Consider the following 22,497-nt stretch of genomic DNA (forward strand, 5'->3'; position numbering starts at 1 on the left):
CGCACTCATGAATGCTACTGTATACTGAATCTGTTCACGAAACTCCTTGACACCCCAAAGACAGAACGAGAGAGCATAGTGTGAAATCGATAATGGGAGTTTGTTACTCCACTGTAGGTCGCTCAAATCACCCAAATCTTTCGATCCACTGGCACCACCCACACCTCAGTCCCTAATCCGACGACACACACAAACCCCTACATGACCCTTATTTACTTTCCTCGGTCGTTTCCATCACGGACACCGGCACTCACCCTGTCTCGAACACCCACTGACGCCTATGCCTTTACCCATTGATATACTGAAAATCTAGCATAACTCGGCGGATTGTTGCTGTGACGATCCATGTTGCGGGCCGATCTGCGATTGTTGTTGTGATAGAACGAGAATATACCCCTGGGGAGGAGGTTCAAGAGGTAAGTGATGTCCGGCCATCTCCCAGCTTCGCTTAGGTTTTGACGCCCAATGATGGCACTATCTCATCGGTCTCATTTCGAGAGGGCGTGGAAAAGTCGTGTTTGATTGTCATGGTTTCTGGCGTATCTCCCACCCTTCTCCTCGGATCAACGGCGTTTTAGGTTGTTCCTGCCATATTCTGTAAACGAATCGTCTTAGCTCTGATTCTTACCCTCTGACAAATCACTTGACTTTGTCTGGATTGGGCCTCGCTTAACACTTGATGGTGTGAGGTCGAGGTCGTTGCAAACCAGTCTCGTCCTCCTTCTTTTCTGGCTTGTCATTATTCCAATCAAAGCATCCTATCTTGATCCCGATTTCACCTCATATCGATGGTCCCCGCTTCAAAGCCTTCATATCACTTCTCGATCGTACTCGCTGTTAGGAGAAATCAAAAGCACATAGTGAGTAATTACCTGTAAATTCTAAACGTGCGGACTGATGGCTGAGATCTGTACTAGGGCTAACACTTCTCCTGTACCATCACCAGTCTTCGCACCACCTATTCTTCCAGTATATCGACCCGCAATCGGCCCTGCGCCAGGACCGATCATAGTGCAGCCCGCGCCCATCCCTCCGCCACTTATACCATACCCTTCAGGAGTATCACAGACCTTCATCCAGCCAGTCCAATATCCCCCACAATCATATACATCGCCACTACCACCCCAAGCACGTATACCCCGCTACCCATCCCAACAGATACACATCGGACCACAAGCTGAACAGACCGCCTATTTCCCTCCCAGATCCGGCTCTCGTGCGAGTCAACGAAGGTATTCGAACGAACAACCTTACAATCAAGAGCGGGAATACCAACAACACCATCAGCAACGCCCGCATCACAGGAGATTTTCACTTGACGAAAGACAACCGAGCGAGTACTATTCCCCAAAAGCCACTTCCAGACGAGCATTGACGCCGGACCCTCAACTTTCGTCGCACTACCGTCCCAGGAACCACAGATCGGCAAGCACGTCTCAGAGGATACCGGAACAACATCGCTCACATCCACACCATCAAGAAGTTTTTGAGGAAGAGAGCGGATCGTCGGGAGAACACCGACAGCCGAAGTACAGTAGACCTTCGCAAAGGCGATCAGCAAGTACATCTGCTCAGCATCCGGGTTACCTATCGGTAGAGGAGGAGAGAATACCTAATCCGCCTAGACGGTCTTTTGACCATTCATCAAGGGATCATCTGAACCCTGATCGACCAGTACACGCTCACACTCGTCAACATCTGTATCAACCTCAGCAAGAGCGGTCTTCCAGTAAACAAGGAGTGAGACACAATGACACTTCAGGCGGATGGTACGAGACCCAACGACCATAATCGTAGTACTCACCAGCACCAACAACAACGCCTACCAGTCCAAAGCCAAAATAAGAATCCAGGATCGAGACATACCAGGACCGGAAGTATATCTTCCGTTCGTCCCTCAATCACAGGGCACGGCAGGACGCCATCGACCGATCATCTGATGGTTCCCGAACGACTAGACACGTTACCGCAGAGGAAAAGAAAAGAATCGCTCGACACGCTGAGAAATCAGTCCATCTCTCATCAGCCTGCCGTGGCATCGACACGTCATCCTCACACTCCTACACCTGTCGCAGCCAATGGATCAGGACTCAATCTTCCTGCCCCACATCGGCGGGACTCTCGGTCCCAGCAAGCTCACGTACTCATAAAAGCACTTGAACAGCCAAGAGCAGCCGAAAAGGAGCCAGCTAGATCTGCTTCCGCGCAAGTGAAGCGAAAGGAGAGTAAGAGTAACAAAACACCTAAACCAATCCCAAAAGACCTGCCGACTGAGACTGAGCACGAGCGTTTTGAGCGAGTCCGCAAATTATCGTCGAGGGAGATACTCTACCCGACACCTGAAGCCGCTCAAGAAGCCATGCGAGCCGAGCGGGCGAACAATGCCCCTCCAGTACACCGTCGACCGCCGACCCCGTACACACAATCGCGAACTTCTTCGTCAATCGTCAGAAAGATGGACAGCAGTGGATCCATTAGATCTAGAGTCTCTTTCGACTCGACTCGGTCCAGAGGCTCTAGTAGATCCAACAGATCGTATCGATCGGCTCTGGAGGACTCTGATTCCGATGATACCTTGTCTGGGGGACGAAGATGGGATCCTCATGCCACTGCGAGTACCGGCATCGGTCCTGCTGGAGAGGCCATCGAAGTAATTGGTCTGGGCAGGAAGAAGCCTCAACATAGAGCCATCCATTCAGGCACTCTCAGATCAGCTTTGCGGAGCAATACGAACCTGAACTCCCGGACTGAGTTTCGTAATGGTACCAATGGTGGGAGAGAAAAGCCCTTGCCTATCCGACCAATGTCATATGTGGCTCCCATCATCAACTCCATCTCACGTGTGACTGCACCTGGTAGTACCAGAAAAATTCAGAAAAGATCCTCTCATCAATCCACGCCTTCTGCTCGAAATCATGATATGCTTGGAGCTTCTTCTTCCGTCTCGAATTCCACTCACAATCCCACTCCCGTTCCACTTCCTAGGGGCTCAAGCAGGAATGACTACAATGGCAATCTTGATGGCTTGAACGGGGATGGAAGAGGCATTCGCTCATTATTCTCATCACTTTCTTTAGGTCCGAATGGATCGTCTTCTACCTCCCAGCACGACATCCAGAGTACTTCGAGTGGACGGCATATGAGGTCCTCCGTCGCGCCATCCAGGTCGAGTCGAAGAACCTTGATTCTTCCAGCAGACGACCTTCTTACGTATTTGCGCTATGTTGAGATCCCCTCGTGGGATCGATGGCCCCTTGCCACTTCCGCGAAGAGAGGTATGGGCCTATGGGGAGGTAAGCGGTCATTAGGCCTCGATGAGTTGAGCTGGGAATGGCACCGGAGACTCAGACTCGCGGAGGATGCCAGAGTACATGGCAGGTCATTGAGCAGCTGGGAAGCTCAACGAGGCTTTGAGAGGAGCATACTTGACTGTAAGTTTACAAACTTTCTCTGGTACCATTGACACTTGAAGGTAGTGACAGTCCGTTCGTCTGATGTTGCGTGGCAGGGCAAGATGAGAATGTACCTAGACATCCTATCGATATGGCCAATCGATGGGGAACACAGTGAGTCGTGCCAAGTCTTCAGGACGAAGGTGTGTCGGCTGACTGTTGAGCGCCCATTAGGATCTTTGCGCTGCCTGCGGAAGGCTACGACACATTAGAGTTCTTTGAACACGAGACCCATCAAGCCGAAGACTTAGGCTTACTGAGCTGGGTGACGAGCACTGTAAGTGTGCAGTCCGGTCGATTGACGTCGAACTTCGTCGCACTCTCCCAGAGACTGACTGAACAGGTCTCATAGATTCTCCAAACAGCCGTATCAACACTGCATATGCTTAGATACTCCGCTACGACCTTCACATTCCATCTTATTCCTTCCCCACAGCCGCCGCACGCGACCTCATCTCATGAATCGCCTTCATATCGTCAACAACATGCCAGCTCTAAATCGCATTATCTGTGGGACGGCTTTGGGACGATGGTACTGGTCAACAGGAGCAACGATACTGACCGAGCTATGATCCTTGAGATCAGGCCTCCTTCTGTGGTTGATTCGGGGGTCATTAAGGAATTTGCTCGAGGAAAGAACGGGGAAGGCTGGTGGGGATTCTACGGAGAGACCTGTGTGGGAGATGTTGGCCAGGCTAACTTACTGCAAGCCCAGGTAAGCTATGAAGTCCTGCTGCAATGCTTGGTGGATCACAAGCTGACAAACGGCCATGAACATAGGTCTATGACGACTGTGTTCAGAATCAGTGTTATTTCTTCGCTATCACTAACCTGAAGTACTGGGTCTTCGGACAATTTGTGAGCAAGGTTCGACATTCCTTACAAAGCTTTCCAGCTGACCATGAGATATGTTGTTAGAATTCCAATTATACTCGATGTACTGTCAGTCCGGTGATACATCGGCAAGCCAAAGACCCGAGCTTGATGCAATGCTTGACTGCTTGGGTAGTGAGGTCCGTCGATGAGGTGCGCGCGATCGTTCTATCCTGGGCGCTCCAATGGCTTGTCAGGATATCCAGCTGACATGACACTCCTTTGTTATGATAGCGCCCAAGAGCCGGCGAGTCGCTAGCTGCCCCGCCTCAGGACTCCGATCGAGAACATCGAAGAAATCGAAGCGCATCTCATACCCATTCCCGAGGACCCGAAGTATCAGTCCACACGGAGGGTAGTCGAGCAAGACGATCTAACTCGAGATCTTCTTTCTCACTCCCGCCCAATCCGGGTTACGATCAGAGTTTACCTTCACCTTCGCCTGCGCAGTATCCGTCTTATGCCCAGCCCAGCTCGGCCATGGGTATGAGCCCCACTGGCATGTATCCCAACGGTACTCAGACTGTCTACCCGACCAACGATCTTTACAATACTTACGGCCTGCCTTCCTATAATGATATTGCACCTCCGCTTCCGCATCCTTCATCTACGATGTCGCCATCTCCGTACAGTCAGCCAGGCATGATGTTCCCGCACCCGCACAACCAACAACAGTGGAATAACAGTCGAGCGTTCAGTCCGGCGCCGAATATCCCACAAGTTGGGACACCGATGCCGTATAATTTCGGGAATAGTTGGTATAGCGGCGGAGGGGTCGGCGGGATGTTTCCGTGGGCAGGGATGAGATAGGCTGTAGCTGAAGCAATCGATCTTACGACCGAGGTAAGGGTTGTCCATCACTTCTGTTAATTTCGGAATATCGTAAACGGTTTGAGGGTTTCTTTTGTATTTATCCGTTAACTTGTAGATTAGCTTATCTCTTAGGCCCGTCCGGAAATGATCAACACCAGTCTGCAATTGATGCTGTTCAGCTATCATGAATAATAACTTGCCCTGCTTGGGCCGAAGATGTGATAATGTAATATACATGCGGGTCGGATGAATGATATGGCACACGTGTTATATATGTGAAAGACAGAGCAAGTGGGATTCGAAAGCTAGAAACCTTTCGGGTTTTCGCGCAGTGTCAACTGAGCAAAGAGAAGAAGAAAGTCAGCAATTAGGTGTCTGGCAGATCATGGCGTGATTGACAGCGGATTTGACGAAGGGGAGAATAGAATGATGTGTTCAAGAATTAACTGCCTTGTTGACTCACTCTCGTCCACTTAGGTACTTTGTGCTGCGATTTCCTATATCCGCGATGATGTTTCGAGAAGGTCGTATATTTATCTGTTGTCGCATTACACACGAAGGCACAAGCAACAGTATTCATCCATGATCAGCACACCACTCTGCTACTTGATCATTGCGCACTCGGCAGGAGCTGAGATGATTTTCGACGGTGGTACTCCAACTCCAACTCACTCTTAGCAGCCATCTCACTTTCCATAGGTAATGCCAAAGCCTTCTCCAGACTCCTCGTTATTATCCCAGACTCAGCTACTGCCGCTATCACACTATCTACTTGCTTTAACCTTTTCCGTTGGTTGGCTTTTCGAGTAGGCGATAATCGCCATGGTGATTTCCTGTATCATCAGAACGGTTGATTCATCAGCCTATCTAACCTCGATCGTTCGTCCCTCTCATCATGGGCATGATCAGAGCCAAAGCCAAAGCCATCACAAAGATTGAATTCGTGATAAGCGATGACTCTGATCTGGAGAGCTCATGTAGACGTAGACGAAGACGAAGACGATGTATTTTACAAAAGGATGAAAAGAAGGCAATTGGACGATGGGGACGTACCATAATAACCCGCCAAACGATATCGAACTCTGCCTGAACGCTCCGAACATGATTACCTGATCTCCTGATCTCCTTGCGTTTCGATGCTTCACTATTCTTCAAAGTATATAAACTGAAGTTACTGAAGACCAAATATATAAACTGAAGTTACTGATGACCAAATTGGATCTTCGGCCTCGTAAATTCACCTTGAATGCTCGAAAAGTACGAACGAGCGTATCCTTGAAGGACGACGGACGGAAGCATTTTTCGAAAGATCTTTCGGAGATTCCCTCTTACTCCGCTGATTCCCCAGCTCCTTTGCTACAGAGTCATCATAAGACGACATCGATATCCGCCCGAATTATGCATGGACAAATGAGCTATATACACACGATGCACGTAGTATACAGATGACGATACAATGATACATATATACATATATACAAATTGACTTCCTGGGTTGGGCTTATTTACTTACAGACCCTCTATATTGGACCATCCCTTCACTGACTCTTCGTCCTGTATCAAACCACCCTCCTCCACCTCCCGTCGATTCCTTCCTTTTGTCATCAAATACCGAATGATCGTACTGTCTATCCGGGACGATCGTCTGACCACTACCTTCTCTTTCTCTCTGCGGTCGTCCTTGAATCGCATTCCAGTTATTATGGCCCCCGCTTTCCATACTGTCCCTGGCGCTGGCGCCAGTGGACGAACGGTCAAACTCGCTACTAAGCTCTTCCTCTTCTTCACCTTCGCTATCTCGATTCAGCGGAACAGGCGAATGTCTACCTTCAGAAGATGGGCCTCCTAAGATACCCAAGCCGACGGAAGCAGAGACGGATCTTGGCATTCCAGGTCTTCCCTCATTGGCATCTCCAACCTTTCTTTGAGGGGTTCCAGGAGTAAGACCTCGTCCAGGTATAGGTCCAGGTACAGTCAGGTTACCGCCGTAATTGTGATTATTCGAATTGAGCACTAGTCCTAGACTGTTCACTCGGACTTCTAGCCATCTAGCGAATGTCGATGACATGCAGAAAGACGCGTAGAAGTCGCTCTCAACTCGACTTTTCGTGCTTAATCCTTTAGTTTTGAACAGAAGAGGATTTGGTCCATGATTACGCAGATGAGTCAGGAAATTTGGTAAAGAGAACGGTCGAATTGCACCAGCCGTATGAGCAGCGCTTGAGATCGACGACGAGGATCCAGATGGCGATGGGATGGGAGACACCGAAGTTGCGCTTCCACTTGGGGTCGAGGAGAGTGTGGGCACCAAGGTCTGGAAGTATCGGTTCAGGGGTACGAGGAAGCGTTCGGTCAATTGTTGGAAATACGTCCTCAAGGCTTCGTTGCCTTCGGGATCTAAGGCACATAATCAACTGAGTTCACAAGGCTAAGTCAGATAACCTATTGCGCCTTGACTCACCATCAAGTTTCCCCTCAGCAACCAGCCCTTCCAAGCGTTTGAGCAACACCCTGTCCTTCTGTATACCTCGGTGCCGCCTGCTCAGGAAACCTTCAGGCTGATCCTTCATACTTGGACTAGCGCTTGCCACAGCTGGACTCGTTCCATTCTGGACTACCCGCCGTGTCCGTTGGGAGGGGATTGAGATGACGTTTGGCCAGTGGCTCGCTGCATTTCGAAAGAAAGGGTTCGTGACGCCAACGATGACTCCAGCTTGTGGCTTATTCGAGTTCACAAGAAGAGAGAAATCGTGATCGTGGATGTGAAGATATGGCCGGAAGTCTCCTGCAGGCGGAATCTGTTGGAATAACGTCAGCTGCAGGCCGCCCAGGAGAAGCGAGAACAAGTCAGCTCACCGGTCTGAGGAGGTCCCTCAGCCACCAGACTATTTCTGAGCATGTCTTGGGGTCAGGAGCAATGATCAACACCGGCTCAGCTAGTATCAGACATTCCCACAGAGACCACAGGGAAGGTAGGAAAGATGCGAATGCTCGCAAAGGCGTCGACGTGGGTAGGGCAGCGAGGATCTATCATCATAAATTAGAATTACAGGTCATCAGCTGGATATTTCGGTCTGAATAGAAGACGGCGTACAGGCTGTTGCAGAGACGGTGTCGAGATGCCGAACGCTTTCCCAATCTGGGGAGATTCGGTAGTATCAGGCAATTTGACATTTATCAGATCTGTCAACATGGGCAATTCGAGGATCGAATCTGGCGTAGGATCAGGCCTAGATCGAGCGCGTAAGCCAATCAAAGCACACATTATTGTGAAACGACTTACCATGATGCAATAGAATGACAAGCTGCTTCAAGAGCAGAATAACCAAATTCGAAAAAGGTAGGAGCGACCTTCTGCAAAACCGCCGAGAACAGGGTGGGAAACGGGAGATGCGTGAGGATGACAAGAGATTTCTGGGTGAGTCGCCTCGATGGATCAGCGGATTTCTTCACAGAGATAGTCAGACAGCAAGCATCACTAGAAAGAGAGCACTCACTTGCATATATCCTCTTGTGATACCCTTATCTCGTCTCTGTTCGAACCAGACGAAACCATATAACCATTCTCTCCCTCTCTCATCCCATCTTCTGTATTCTTCAGCTTTATCTCCTGCCTTCATTTTCGGTCCACCTCCCGAAGACTCTGATAATCCAGGTGTATCAATCCCATTCCCACTGCCTCCAGGTAAGACACCCGCTTCCCCAGGTGGATCTCCCACTTTCAGATCTGACATCTCCTCTTCTACCGTCTTCACCACGCGGTCTGGCATGGGCGACGGCGGTTCGGGATGATGTAATGATAAAGGATCCGGTGGGATATGCCGTATTTTGAATGAGAAGAGGATTGAGCCCTCAGCGAAGAGGGATGTATCTGGAAAAGAAGAGAAAGCGCTATTTGGATAAACAGATTAACAGGTGACACATCAGTCATTGGCGTTGGGGAAAAGGTGTATATAGACAAGCAAACAAGCAAAGGTGAACTTACACGTTCTCCTTCTCACCGGGACCCCAACGTCTATCACCCGCTCTGCGCTCTACGACCGGTCCACGCTCCAGATCGAAATTGCAAACGACGACCTCCTTGACCCACCTTGACATCCGCTTGGATACACTCTCGCTGACCAGAGGCGGGGGTCTCGGTTCCCCAGGTCTTCTACTCCATCCCAGCTTGTTCGTCGGCGTGGTCATATTCCGTGAGGTAGCCGACATCGGCGATGCACTTCGATTGACCTGCGTATCGAGGGAAGGGAGCTTGACATTGAGCGAACGCGATCTACCTAATCCGGATGATTGTCTTCTTGTCGTTGATGGTCTTGAATTACCGCTTGAAGTCGAACTCGAACTTGTAATTGTGCTAGGTCCAGCTTGAGGAGACTCTAAGATGGGCTCATCATTGAGACTGACTGTTCGGACGCTTGAGCTACTCGCACTTGATGGCCGGACGCTGGGACCCTCTTCAGGAAGCGAAGGCGGTTGAGGTGATCTGCTAAATAGGGATTTACCGAAGAGTCTTTGAGGAGCAGGTGCAGGGACCGAGACGTCTCTCTCCCTCGAATGAGATCTAGGCCTAGTGCTGGGAGTCTCGGACGTGTGGGATGTCGTAGAGCTGACAGATCCGGACGAAGAAGGTCTGGAAGATGGTCGAGCTGAAGTGGTACGGAAATGAGAGGACGATAGGGAGATATCTCCACTATCTTCGTCGTTGAGCGGCAAGGAGCTCATCGTGGACTCTCGGCACTGTCAATGATATTGAACATGTACGCTTGATCTGGTTCGATGGAAGGGCTAAGCTATGAACATGGGGTTCAGTGCAGGTTTAAATGAGGATCTGAGAACAAAGTAAGTTGAGGATGATCGTCGGTCCGTGTCCGTAAAACCCAAGCCAAGCGCGTCCAGCTTTGCTGTGACGTCAAATCCCTTCTTTCAGCTTCCCGAAATGAACTACTTCAGCTTGGTGCATGCTTTGACACATGAGCATGCTCCGAATTCAAGGCCGGATCACGAAAGATCACATCAAGCATGCATCCCTACACCTACAACAACAGATTTCGATATAGACTCCCGCCTCCATCCTGAAGCTTATACAATCATCGTCGCTCCCAAAATCAATCCGCCTACTAGGCCAGCGCCAATCCCGGCAGCTCTCGTGGACATATGTGCAGTCCTCTGACCGGCGGAAGATCCTCCTGACGCGGAACCAGAAGTAGCCGACGTAGTAGAGCTCGAAGTCGCACTTGCCCCATTCATCCCCGAGCCTGAGGAAGTCGCACCGGCTGGACCCGATGCTGCGGCCGATGAAGATGAAGCTGATGTCCCATTCCCGCTTCCATTACCGACCAGCCCAGCTCCATAAGCTTTCGTAGAGGCTCCGTCCAACGCCCATTTCAATCCTGCCATGACGTGATCTATAAATGTCTCATCTTGCCATGCTATGGACATTCCTCGTCATCAGCTTATCCCGGATGCTTGGGTGGTACATCAACAAAAAGCTGTGTACTCACTCGAGTTGAGATGTCCTAAAGAGGTATAGAACGACCTGCCTGCTTTCTGAGCGCCTTGAGCGAGAGGTTGAGCCGATAAGGGTGCATCGATATACCACGCTATCGGATGAGGATCGCCCATCGATGGGTAATTTCCGGTCGAAGTTCCATTATCTGTCCAACAATTGATCAGTACATCCGATCCTCTCTCTGTTCCGGCGAGCGGGCTCAGGATGGCAGTCCCGGAACAATACTTACTAACGTAGCTCGTCTCATCCACAGAGAGAAGTAAGACAGCGCCGTTGTCTCTCGGATTCGACCGGAAGTAGTAAACCTCTTCTTGCTACAACAAACAGTATGTAATTCTTATCATTAGCTGTCGGATGCTACAACTGGTATTGTGTGGGCGCAGATCACGAGACTCACAAATGACCATCTGTCAGGGACGTTGGCCGTAGCGGGATGAGTGCTATTAACACGAGTGAAAGTCTGCCGTGTCGATCAACCTCCATTTAGCTTCACTCTCTCGGAAGAGATCTGACTAGAAATGACGCACGGCATCTTGTATAGGTGGATGGTAATCAAACAGGGCTGAGCGAGAGCCGTCGAATCAGCTTTTCCACCATATATAGTGAAGAACAACTGCATTAGAGGACTGAAACTCAGGCTCACCTCCTACAGCTTGTTGATAATTCTCATCGTTGAACAAGCATGCCGAAGCAGCATGTACACCCGTATATACCCCTCCGGATTGGAAGAATTGTTGCAAGGCAGCTTGTCCCGAGTCGTCCAGTACTGATGGGTCGCATACAGATCATAAGCAGCAGTCAGCGAGTATGCAAACAGTATGGAGCATGAAAAGGAAGCAACGACTCACCTTCGTCCGAATTAGAGACGAACATCACTCCATCAAATCCCGACAGACTCTCATTCGTGAACAGGCTCTTATCCCTGATCCCAGAACAATCCGAAAAGAAATCGCTTGTCAGTATCACCCTACGTCACCTTGTCCTACATCATAGCACACAAATAACTCATAGTGGAGAATGCTCACTCTGAGAAGGTAAACTCCACACCATATTTCTGCGCATTATCACCTAACACCTGGATCGCAGTGGGTATAGAATCATGTCTATATCCCGCTGTTGCCGTGTACACCAGAACTTTAGGAGCTGATTGAGACTGCGCCATCTTCAGTTGAGTCAAACTCAAAATCACCCCAATGACAAGAGTCGATCTCAGCATGGTGAGGGAATGCTTCGGTCGGACTTGCACAGAGTGTACTGACTATACGTTTTCCGCAAGCCTACAATGTCGATATTCTGTTCAACGGTTTCTTTGTTTTTGGGTTTTCGATGTCGGTTTTGCTTGGCAATGCGCCGAAAACAGACCGGTGCACGTGGACATGACGACATATCAGTTTGGATGCGCGACTGCTTTTGATCTCGCTGCTGGCTGCAAATGCACATGCAGCTTGGAATCTGGGAAACGCATCTTATCGAAGCAGGAACTCTGATTATATGGTTGCTTTAGCAACCTATCCACCCTCTTCGACTTAAATTCTACAAGCGTTCCTCCATCTCCACAGATTCTCCGATCCACGAACCTCATTTTCCAAATAATCCCTAATTATATTTGAACTCTTATCCTACCATCGACATCGTGATCAACGCGATCAACGGCTACACCCGTAAGCTGGACTTTACACTTAGACATGATAACAGCATTACCCATCGAGGTGCTCTGCGCCGACGCAGCAGCTGCGATCTGTATTGTGTTCGTGTTCGAGGTCGAAGTGGCGGCGGACGCACTTGAGGTGATCGTGTAGCTTGTCACACCTGGCTGGTGATTTGGGGGAGACGACGTGACCCCCACAGTTGTAGAAGCATCTCCGTTACCATTACCGACAATCCCCACTCCGTAAGCTCTGGTCGACGCCCCATCCAGCGCCCATTTCAAGCCGGACATGACATGTCGAATGAAAAGTTCATCATGCCATGCTAAATGTGGAATATCGCATCAATCAAAACCATCGGCCAGAAGCGGGACAGACGGTGTATACCAAGATGCCGAATCCTTCTATGACACTCACTTTCGTTAGAATGGCCAAGTGAAGTATAGAACGATCTACCTGCTTTAGGTGCACCTTCAAGCAATGGCTGAGCGGGTAAGGGCGAGTCGATGTACCATGCTATAGGTTGCGGAGCAGGGATGGCGGGATAATCGCCTGTGGTATTTCCATCATCTGTCCCAATACCAATGGTCAGGTTCATTCGTTGCTTGTTCAGCTTACTGCGGAACATGGCAATGTTGGAGAGATATCTGAGAGAGACTCACTGATAAAGCTTGTTTGATCCACGCTTAACAAGATGGTCGCTCCGTTGTCTCTTGGGTCATTTCGAAGATGATATACTTCTTCCATCTATGTATATCGGAAAGACACAGTAAGCTCGAGACTCTTAATCCCTGTGTATTGAGGCTGTGTATCACGAGATGAGACGAGAAGCGCTCGTGGTCGGTAGCTCGACTCACGAACGTCCAGCGGTCTGGGAGATGCTGCGTGGCCGGATGAGTATTATTCAGTCTGGTGAAAGTCTGATCGAGCAGTTTCAGATGAAAAGGCATCAATATGGGATGCAACAATGACCAGTCTTTCTGTGTTGTGAAGTCCGACTCACCGCGTTCTGAAGACTGTCTCGATAATCGAACCAAGCTAAAGGGTTTCCGAGCTACGTCAGCCATAGTTAATCGATCTCAGTCGTCCACCGAACGCAAAGCAGAGTGATATGACCAATTGTGCGGACCGTTTAGATTGGCTCACCTCCAACAGCTTGTCCGTAGGTAGTGTCATTATACAAACAGTCCGCCGCGGCATGAACTCCCGTATACACTCCGCCAGATTGGAAGAAAGTCTTCACAGCGGCTTGGCCGGCCTGGTCAAGGGCTGAGTGAGAGTGTCATCGTGTGTCAGTGTCAGTGTCAGTGGAAAATGGTACCCTAAGATAGTACGAAGCTAAGACTGTGAACCTATCGTGAGACACACCTTCACCAGTGGTGGAAATGAAAAATACTCCATCAAAAGTCGATAGGTCCGCTTGATTGAAGCCCAACTGATCTCTATCAGTGTCATATATCAGCCAATTCGTGCGGCGAAGATGGTCCTTGCCTTATCCTTTGCTGACGATCTGAAACTGAGGAAGTTGGTCGGCGGACGAACTTACTGGATAAAAGTGAAGTTGACACCGTACTGCGCTTCTATCTCCGTGTGATTCAACACATCAATGGCAGTGGGGATAGAGTCATGTGCGTGGCCTGCAGCGTATGTGTAGACTAGAACACTGGGTACAGCTAGAGCGAGCGGAGAGAGGAGTAAAGCGGACAGCAGGGGAAAGAGTGGATTTCTCATATCGTTCAATCCGATTTGCCCAGGGCTGGATGTATGAGTAGCCTTTTGTCGAGATAGTGAGAATGGTAGATCCAGACAAGGGTTGTTCCACTTTCCCGTATATTATGCTTTATATAGTTAGGGAGAGAAGTCAACGTATCTCCCAATCGACGTCATCCTTGCACAACTACAACGCAGCAGAATCATGGTCATCACACAATCATACATTGACACTCGAGCCTTCGCCCAGACCACAAAGGACGTTATACAAGTTATCCTGGGATGTGTATACTCGTCCATTTCGATCGCACTGTTGTTCACTTCGGACGCATACCCTGCCGGCTTGCCGGCATGCCTTCAAGATCTGTTATTCACTCGAGACATTCGCACCGTATCATGCTACGGAAACGAATCATCGCCGAAGCATTTCACCTCGTCATGATATCATACGAGTACCTTACTGTGATCGGGTTCAGGGTTTACTGGGTGATCGCGAGATAACCTTGTGCACCATTCGTTTTAATGCGTCTATCAAGCAGACTTAGGGCGAGGCAACAACGCCCAAAGAAGCACTATACCCTGTACATGTACAGTACATTGTACACGACTTATCTGGCGCTGACTCCCGACGTGAGTGTCGTTATCCCCGCTCTGGGTCGAACGGGATGCCTTGAATCAGGGTTTTATGTGCTGTACTAGTACCACGAGCAAAAGTCCTTTCTTACTCCTTTATGAGTCGCTTTGACCATTCAATGATTCATTTCACTTCGTTCAGGGCCGATGTTGCGTGGTGATTTGTGAGTTGAATGGACTGAACCACATCTTGCGACCTCGGAACCTCGAAACCTCGATCCACAATCACAATCAATCGTACGCAAGCAAGCGCAAGTAGTGCTCACCCAGACGTCCTGTGCTCTGTCTATCTCATAAGGTATATAGTACAGTATATGACATTACGGAATAGCGTTTCCAATCCGGCGGCAGCGTTATCTCCAACTCAAAAACCATCAGGTTCGTCACTACCGCCGACCAGCTCCCGACTGAAGAACGACAAGACTGAATCGCCTGATCAAGGCGGATGGGAATAGTCATCTCCATTCTCAGACCAAATCGCCCAAAGAAACATCAACCTCGTCGTCGTCAACACCCAGAGATCTCTCACCCTTATCCATTAGGTTCACATTTTCCCCTCGCTTCAGACTCCTCCGACTCATCCAGTCCTACTAGATCCCCAAGCCGTCAGCATCATCCCTTGCGGCGAGGTATATCCTTACGCACAACTACCTTTCCTAGAGCACATGCGCAAGAAGAGGACTCGGAAGGTTTAAGAAGCCTACTATCATCATTTTCGCCTGAAGACTCGACTGATTCTAATATCAACGAAGACCGAGATAGAAATACAAATACAGACACAGGTGCAGGTCTGGATGAGGGAAGCACAACTGCCCCCGCTACCCCTGTTATCACGGGGAAGAGAAGGCTAAGGAAGGTTCGTAAAGTCGAAGGTGATTGGGATCTAATACGCAGAGCAGATTTAAGTGGGCTTGAATTTGGATTTGGAACTGAGGATGGACACGCTCGTACTCGCGCTCGACAAACATGAGTCAAGGTATTTGGATATATAAGATATAGAGGCACAATGTTATATACGCCAACTACAGTAACTTTCCTATACTATACTATACTGTATACCCACCACAAGTCGATGGTGAGTCGCCCTTCTATCTTGCTCCAAGCAATTCACGGGTAATGCTACGATTCTGCAGGGTGGTGTACTGATCAGTGGATTATCTATTGCAGGGTGTAATGAAGCCTCCTTTACGGACTCAGTAGGATCAGGCATAGTCTGCAATCTCGTATCATGATCACACAGGTGTATCGCTAAAAGAGGCAAGGAAGAGAACTGTGTGAAGCGTGGAAGATGTAGCCATAGCCCAAATTCACGAAGCATTTGTACCGGATCCGCTTAGCTTTACATGATTATAATCTGAAGCAACTCTTGTACAATAATATGAGAGCTATGCACTACGGAAAACAAAACTGTTATAGTGGTAGATTCGAAAGACCGCCCATCTATCTTCCTGTCCTGCCTTGGGACCATCAACCTCAAAGACCGCATTACCTTTTGCTCAAACATCACTATGTCCGATTGATAGACGTTGAATCGTCTAATCAATAACAAGCCTCTCATGCCTGCCTTCCGTCTCGCCCATCGGAGTATGACCTCCTTCTGCTTGCCCGTACCTTTCCGCGTCTTCCATCTTCTTTTCGAACCTTGCGTTGGCGGGCAAGCTCCATAAACTGGTTCGATTCTCAGGATTTCGATGAGCGTCAATGAGGCCTTTACCGAAATCACCGATACAGAGTAACGATAGTAAGAAAGTCGCTAAGAGGATGATGATCGAGAAGATCGCTATAGAAAATTGCCAAACATTCAGCCTTTGTGAGGCGCTCATGGTGGAGGGTGTTAATCCAAGATGGAAGGAGGATCGATCGTGGATGCTCACAGAAAATAGCCATTGTAATTTTGGTGTTACTGTACAAGCCTTCGGTACGGGGTAACCAAAGGGTCGCGAGTTTATAGCTGAAAACGTGCAAAATAAGTCAGCTCAAGGATCCGATGATGGCGAGCGAATGATATACCCACATGAAGTACGCGATACCAGTCACCTCCAATACCAAGCACGCATACATGATTCTGCGTGAGAGATCAAACACCATTTAGCTCGACATCAATGTGACAGATGCAGAGGTCCAAACATACGGTTTGTTTTCCTTTCTCAGCGCCCATCCGCACCCTAGCATGAAAATGATGACGACTGGGAAAGCGATAATTGTCACGATGCTGCGTCAAAAGAAGTCCACGGGCAGCGTCTTAACTAGATATCCATCCGTAGGGAGACGGAAGACGCACAATTCAGCCTTTTTAGCGCTCCAAGCCGAGGCGAGGATAAGCATCTGTGGGGCATCGAATCATTGGCATCAGCGACATTTCGAATCACTCGCTAAGGGAACAACTCACAGCCGTGCAAAAAGCGAGGCCGAAGAAAAGAAGCATCTTCAGTAGACTGATCATGGTCTGATACCTAGTATGCGCCTCTATGAGAACGAGGCCAATCACACAGCCGTCAGCATAAGATCGGCCGTGCTCAACATGTTCGAAAAGACAAAATACCTACTTCGTAGTTCCGGTGAGGCGCCGACCAAGTGAAAAACAGCCCATCCAAATTGCGCATGCACATATTTGATCATCACGCAAAAAGCGATAGTGCAGATCCCAAAGATGATCGGTGGGACGATCATCAACTTCTGCAAAAGGTTAAAGAGCGAGTCGGGACCTGTACAATTCTATCCAAAAGTGTCAGCTTACGCATCAAGCTTAGATCGAGGATGTTCCGGACGCTGGAAGGAAGCGGAAGGCTCACCTCGAAATTACCGCACGCTCCAGGTATTCCATTTTCGTCGCTCAAAGCGTCTTTCGTCTGAGGGATTTGGAGGATGGAGTAGATGAGCATGCACAGATTGAAGAAAAGGTGCATGATGAGCTATCAAAGAGAAGGTACATTTAGTAGTATTCACATTCTTCTCAGCGGCTCGCGTGACTCGGTTCAAGGCGCTTACTTGTACGATATTTCTGGCTCTCAATGCGTCGAAAATGTAGAGAACCGAGAATATCCTATGGTAGAAGGCGGGGCGTTATTCAATCAACGATTACCGATGGTTGGGATGCAGGAATCAGACATACTGCGCCATGATGAAGACTGCCAGGTACACCGGGACTACCTCACAATTTGCTTAGTTGTGCTTTATATCAAGGCTGTGTGGAGATGGGCTTACCCGTTCGTACTTTAGCATTTTGAGAATGTATATTGGCCTAAATCAGGGTGTGATTCGTCAGCTCCACCTGAGACGCTCGCGAAGGCAAGATGAAGGTGAGAGAAATATAGTGGACTGACTTGTACTAGACCGAACACCGCAAATGCTATTACCGCAATGACTACAGCTTCGAAGGCGGCTATACAGATATCGTCAATCAGCACGCTTTACCTAACCGCAATGGACAAAACGTGTATGATGATTTGATACGATTTTCATATATCGTCATGACAACCAACACCCATTGATACATGGAAAGGTACCCGGGACTCACCAGTGGCCATATAGACCTTCTCCAGCCTGGTAGGCAACGCATGACGGCTTTTCTTGAGCTGATTATTGTCCATTGTTAACCTATCTCTCAACTTTCGATAACTTCCCTGTGTCGAAGTGGTCGTGGGCTTTTCAGTATTTGGATATGCTAAAGGTTCGAGCTCATAAGAATCTTGTCTTTCGAAAGGATCAGGATGAGGCATTTTCAAAAGAACAGAAACGAGACGAGACGAAAAAGAAAGATGAGAAGTCGCTTTGACCTCCTTGTCCTGTTTGGTTTGTTATTGGGGTCGAAGTGGGTGAAAGGATCTAACACCGATAGTCTTGGCTTCCGATCCTACTTTCTTGTGCTCACTCAGGCGCATCAGCGTATGATAAAAGTGACGCTCGTTCGGGGATAAAAGCACGATGACGTTGAGACACACACATCGATTCAATGAAAGGTACAAAACAGACTTGGACCCACAGAATTTTTAGGTCTGTGCGAAGCGAGGTAATGGGTGATGGATGATGGAGACCAAAATCCGGTGCTTGAGTGATCTGCATTTCGAATCAGAAGTAAGCGATGAGAAAAAAACCTTCCTGCGAGCTGTGGATCTGGTACGAGGGTGAGTGACTTCATCTGGATCATTGATCCTCATGGGCAAGTTTACGAGAGTACAGTACATAGGCAGAATCCAATCTATCTCGGAGGCATAATCTTGTGATCTGGAGTACGTGTATCGGTTACCGCTCTGTTGACTTTTTGATGCTGAAAAAGAGGGAAGCGAAAAGCGTCAATCAAGAGATTCACACATGCATACATACGCTTACTAGTCCCTGCTGGTGTATAGCATGGTATGAGGGGATCTGATCTGATATTATTGGATTTTCAGGTGGTCGACCTCCACTTGGCCTTGTTCCCGCACTGCTTTCTGACGCGTGGGTTTGTGTCTAACTTGACATGATGTGGACTTTTCACCAAGATGGGTGGCGGAGTTGGATGGTGATAACGCTCATTGTGTGTCATCTGGCGCCCGAGCACCGAGGGGCATCATAAGCCGCACGAAATGAATGCTGAGCATGCTGAGCGCCGGCTCACCCAATATTCCATTGACAAGTCAAAGAGAGAACTAATTCTGCCGTTCTCTTCTAGCTGTGCATACATCATCCTAGTTCAGGTCTCCACTGTGTAACTCACATATCGAACCCGGCATCCTTCGGACGTGGACAAAGGTGAAACAGCCACCTTCGCCTCTACCTTTGTTTTGGAATATCTTTAATCGCCGGGCCGGAACATCATAACCAATCATCAACGTCAACATCAACATCAGTATCAACGTTACCAACAGTTCTTATACTCAAGTCTCGCTATACTACTCTCGTCGAATCCTTCAATCCATTGCACATCTCCGGCCTCTGCCGCTCATCTGGTCTCAACGCATTCCTTGAGGATACACGATTAGAGGAGGATAGGCGAATCCCGTCATGTCCTTGAATCATCATCTACCGAAGAAGGTCTCATTAGCACCCAAGCGACATCATGGATTTCAATTCTTGCTATTCTTGTTGGGTCTCTTACTTCCTCCTATCGGTGAGTGTTGCTCCGTTTCATCGATCGCGGAAGATTCTTGGTCTAAAATAAGCACGAAGGAGACGCACGCGTCGTTCTTTGAGAGAAGAACTTGGTAAAAGCTGTGCAAGAGGATCAAACGAGACAGGAAATATACTCGCAGTGGTCTTCGGGTCCCTAGAGGAGAGAAATGAGAGCATTAAGACAATGCTGATGCTATCCTGTGGGCAATGCAGCTGTCGCTGTACGTTTTGGTATAGGAACGGATTTCTTCATCAATGTCTTCCTCTGTATCTGTGGATGTGAGTGACTCTCTCTTCGTTGCGTTGTGACAGCTCCTTCTGACGAACATGGACTACGTTCACAGATTTCCCATGTCATTTCCACAAGTGAGTGAACACATGCTTCGTTTCGTGATCAAACGAACAACAGCTCATCATTGGTGTTCAGTTTCTATATCCAGAATATCAGAAATAACCAGAATCGAGCACGTACACCAAAATGGGCTATCAAAGTGAGTCATCTGATTGATCGTTCTAGCGAGTGCACTTCAAGGAACACCTGGTCCCATCTCAGAAACATTGGGTGCTGAGAGTGCATGTACTTGTAGTACGGTCTGGTCGACAATACCGATCGGGAAAGACGATTGAAGAAAAGTCAATGGTCGAAGCGATACGACGAGAGGAATGCTCATTCGACTTTGCGTGACCAAGAACTGGAAGAAGGGGAAGAGGGGACGAACTATGATCCGACCACCGCTAATCCTGAGGAAGTTGAACGAAGACGAAATGAGGGACTATGGACTGGAGATGATGAGGAGTATTACAATGAAGGTGAGTCAATGAGCCCGATCTCTCCGCCTTCGCTTCTTCGTCTGTCTCGCTGGTTTTCATTCCCTTCCCTCCAGTCCCCTCCAATCTTTCCCTTACCGTCCCTCTACCTTCCCCTTCTTCCCTCTGCCTCTCGTCCCGCCTGTCACCCTCCTCTTTGTCGCTCTCCCTCAAACATCCTGTCTCGTAGCCTCTGCTCCCCTTCCCTTCCCTTTGCCTCCCGCCTCCGCCGTTTGTTCACCTCTCTCGCCTCTTTGCGCCTTCGCTCGCCTCTCCTGGCCTCTCGCTTATCCCTTTCCGTCCCGACTCTGTCACTCCCTGTTTAGCCGTGACCAGAGCTTACCGTTGATGTCTATGTGATCTATGATCAAATCAGACCAAGCCCCGAACCAACGAAACTGGCATTATCCCGCCAACTTCGAAGGTACAGTGGGAGATGGCAGATCGTACAAGCGCGGTAAGACCGGATCATCAGGAGACAGATGGGAGGTGAGTCCGAACAAATCCAGCATTTGTCATGTGATCGTCGGTTGACCCTATCGTCACTCAGCGAGCGGCAAGGAGATCCTCGAACGCCTCTTCCGGATACCCTCCAGCAGCAGCGACGGACTCCGATGTGCCGAAGTGGGGCGAGGACTACGGCAGAAAGAAAGGATCCAAGAGCAAGAAGGCAGGCAAGAAGGACCATCAGCATGATTGGGCCAACAACTCCGAATACGATAATGCCTGGGCCCAAAGTAATGGTTCTTCAAGTAGTCTGAACAACAGCAGGTCGAACGGTAGAGCCAATGGCAATGCCAACTCTGCAGCGAAGACAAGTGGAAGAGCTGGAGGCGATCCTAACTGGGATCATGAGTTCTAAGAGCTTCACGCCGAATGCAGGAGGAGACAATGGCGCATCAGTTGTTATTGAGTGCAAGGCTTTTGATCGGTGGAATGCGAAAATGACCTTGATTCGCAAACGAGAAAGATTGTTGGATTTGACGAAGTTTACAAAATATACCATTCGACTATAAATCTCTCTTATACCCCACGGCTTGTCCTTTCAAGAACCGTTGTATGAGTATCGTTCAATTTCCCGTGATTGCGATGGGACATCCTTCTTGTCCGTAGTATATATGTAGTCTATACCCTTGTGGATGCTAGAGATGCATACGATTCTATGTTTTGATTAGACTGTGTTGTGAGCTCAGATCGTACTCGCTATTCCTGGTTTTGGCGCTTCACAGCAAATGGGACCAGTAATCTTCTTCTGTGAGACCTCTCTCGTAAACCCCATCAGGACATCCCTGAACGGGAAAGATTCGGACTTTGTTTCCTGGTTTGGGCAGTGATCGACGGTTGAATTGACTTGATGCCCCTCAAAACCCCTCAACTCGGATTAACCGGCGTGAGACAGGAGCGTGCTACACAACTTACCCTAAACCGGCGGTTGCTTGTTTCCTTGTGTGCTGGCATCTTTTTTCATTGCTAGAAATCGTTGATCTCTCCTGATAACAAACAACCTTTGACTGCACTTCCAACACCTTACAAGATCCCAGATTGTGCATAGTACCCCGTCTTGTCAACACGCATATAATTCACGCTTATCAGTGACCCTCAAACGCCCTTCATTGCAACGACAACGAAAGGGCAACGGCAACGACAACGACATCCTTTCTCAGCGCATTTGCATTTGGATCACCTTCCAGACTTTCCGGAGCACCACACCTTTCTCACCCCTTGCACCATTTCCTACACGTAAATTGCACCCTTTCTCTTCAGGCCAGGCAATCACCTCGAGCTATACATAATAGATAAGCGATAGTCTTTATACGTATACGTATACGTTTATGCGTGAATTGGGATGTCTCAGATAGATAGGCTGTGAACTTCAATGAAATCTGTGGATCTGCAATCGCAAAGAGAAAGGACAATTAGAGTGAATTGTCCTTCGAATCGAACCACCTCTTGGATCCCCTCC

The 22,497-nt window shown here is 48.8% G+C and overlaps 7 protein-coding genes across 7 annotated transcripts; 2 read left to right on the top strand and 5 right to left on the bottom strand.

Annotated features, from left to right (window-relative positions):
• Positions 1 to 897: 897 nt before the first annotated feature.
• Positions 898 to 5,135, top strand: I303_107194 (uncharacterized protein; the record flags this gene model as incomplete). The annotated part of the gene is made up of 8 exons (XM_018409875.1): positions 898 to 1,740; positions 1,808 to 3,431; positions 3,509 to 3,566; positions 3,627 to 3,729; positions 3,805 to 4,167; positions 4,233 to 4,310; positions 4,371 to 4,478; positions 4,560 to 5,135. The coding sequence occupies 8 exons, from the start codon at positions 898 to 900 to the stop codon at positions 5,133 to 5,135; spliced, it is 3,753 nt and encodes a 1,250-aa protein (XP_018260878.1).
• A 308-nt stretch (positions 5,136 to 5,443) lies between these two features.
• On the bottom strand, positions 5,444 to 6,241 carry I303_107195 (mitochondrial 54S ribosomal protein mL60; the record flags this gene model as incomplete). The annotated part of the gene is made up of 4 exons (XM_018409876.1): positions 5,444 to 5,476; positions 5,602 to 5,675; positions 5,811 to 5,971; positions 6,192 to 6,241. 4 exons carry the CDS (start codon positions 6,239 to 6,241, stop codon positions 5,444 to 5,446), a joined length of 318 nt encoding a protein of 105 aa, XP_018260879.1.
• A 398-nt stretch (positions 6,242 to 6,639) lies between these two features.
• On the bottom strand, positions 6,640 to 9,860 carry I303_107196 (uncharacterized protein; the record flags this gene model as incomplete). Its single annotated transcript, XM_018409877.1, has 7 exons — positions 6,640 to 7,535; positions 7,600 to 7,936; positions 7,995 to 8,165; positions 8,233 to 8,368; positions 8,422 to 8,552; positions 8,636 to 9,029; positions 9,124 to 9,860. The coding sequence occupies 7 exons, from the start codon at positions 9,858 to 9,860 to the stop codon at positions 6,640 to 6,642; spliced, it is 2,802 nt and encodes a 933-aa protein (XP_018260880.1).
• Positions 9,861 to 10,217: 357 nt separating this feature from the next.
• Positions 10,218 to 11,863, bottom strand: I303_107197 (uncharacterized protein; the record flags this gene model as incomplete). Its single annotated transcript, XM_018409878.1, has 8 exons — positions 10,218 to 10,567; positions 10,640 to 10,792; positions 10,877 to 10,961; positions 11,045 to 11,107; positions 11,175 to 11,209; positions 11,291 to 11,413; positions 11,496 to 11,569; positions 11,673 to 11,863. The coding sequence occupies 8 exons, from the start codon at positions 11,861 to 11,863 to the stop codon at positions 10,218 to 10,220; spliced, it is 1,074 nt and encodes a 357-aa protein (XP_018260881.1).
• Positions 11,864 to 12,247: 384 nt separating this feature from the next.
• Positions 12,248 to 14,024, bottom strand: I303_107198 (uncharacterized protein; the record flags this gene model as incomplete). Its single annotated transcript, XM_018409879.1, has 8 exons — positions 12,248 to 12,618; positions 12,711 to 12,863; positions 12,956 to 13,040; positions 13,151 to 13,213; positions 13,297 to 13,331; positions 13,440 to 13,562; positions 13,662 to 13,735; positions 13,840 to 14,024. 8 exons carry the CDS (start codon positions 14,022 to 14,024, stop codon positions 12,248 to 12,250), a joined length of 1,089 nt encoding a protein of 362 aa, XP_018260882.1.
• Positions 14,025 to 16,171: 2,147 nt separating this feature from the next.
• Positions 16,172 to 18,355, bottom strand: I303_107199 (uncharacterized protein; the record flags this gene model as incomplete). Its single annotated transcript, XM_018409880.1, has 13 exons — positions 16,172 to 16,416; positions 16,511 to 16,587; positions 16,651 to 16,701; positions 16,768 to 16,848; positions 16,918 to 16,961; positions 17,026 to 17,102; positions 17,183 to 17,351; positions 17,429 to 17,548; positions 17,625 to 17,679; positions 17,749 to 17,782; positions 17,841 to 17,877; positions 17,960 to 18,018; positions 18,154 to 18,355. 13 exons carry the CDS (start codon positions 18,353 to 18,355, stop codon positions 16,172 to 16,174), a joined length of 1,251 nt encoding a protein of 416 aa, XP_018260883.1.
• A 1,264-nt stretch (positions 18,356 to 19,619) lies between these two features.
• Positions 19,620 to 21,396, top strand: I303_107200 (uncharacterized protein; the record flags this gene model as incomplete). The annotated part of the gene is made up of 7 exons (XM_018409881.1): positions 19,620 to 19,725; positions 19,941 to 20,006; positions 20,072 to 20,093; positions 20,155 to 20,218; positions 20,315 to 20,537; positions 20,911 to 21,023; positions 21,085 to 21,396. 7 exons carry the CDS (start codon positions 19,620 to 19,622, stop codon positions 21,394 to 21,396), a joined length of 906 nt encoding a protein of 301 aa, XP_018260884.1.
• Positions 21,397 to 22,497: the final 1,101 nt, after the last annotated feature.

Source organism: Kwoniella dejecticola, chromosome 9, assembly GCF_000512565.2.
Source record: "Kwoniella dejecticola CBS 10117 chromosome 9, complete sequence".
Taxonomy (NCBI): domain Eukaryota; kingdom Fungi; phylum Basidiomycota; class Tremellomycetes; order Tremellales; family Cryptococcaceae; genus Kwoniella; species Kwoniella dejecticola.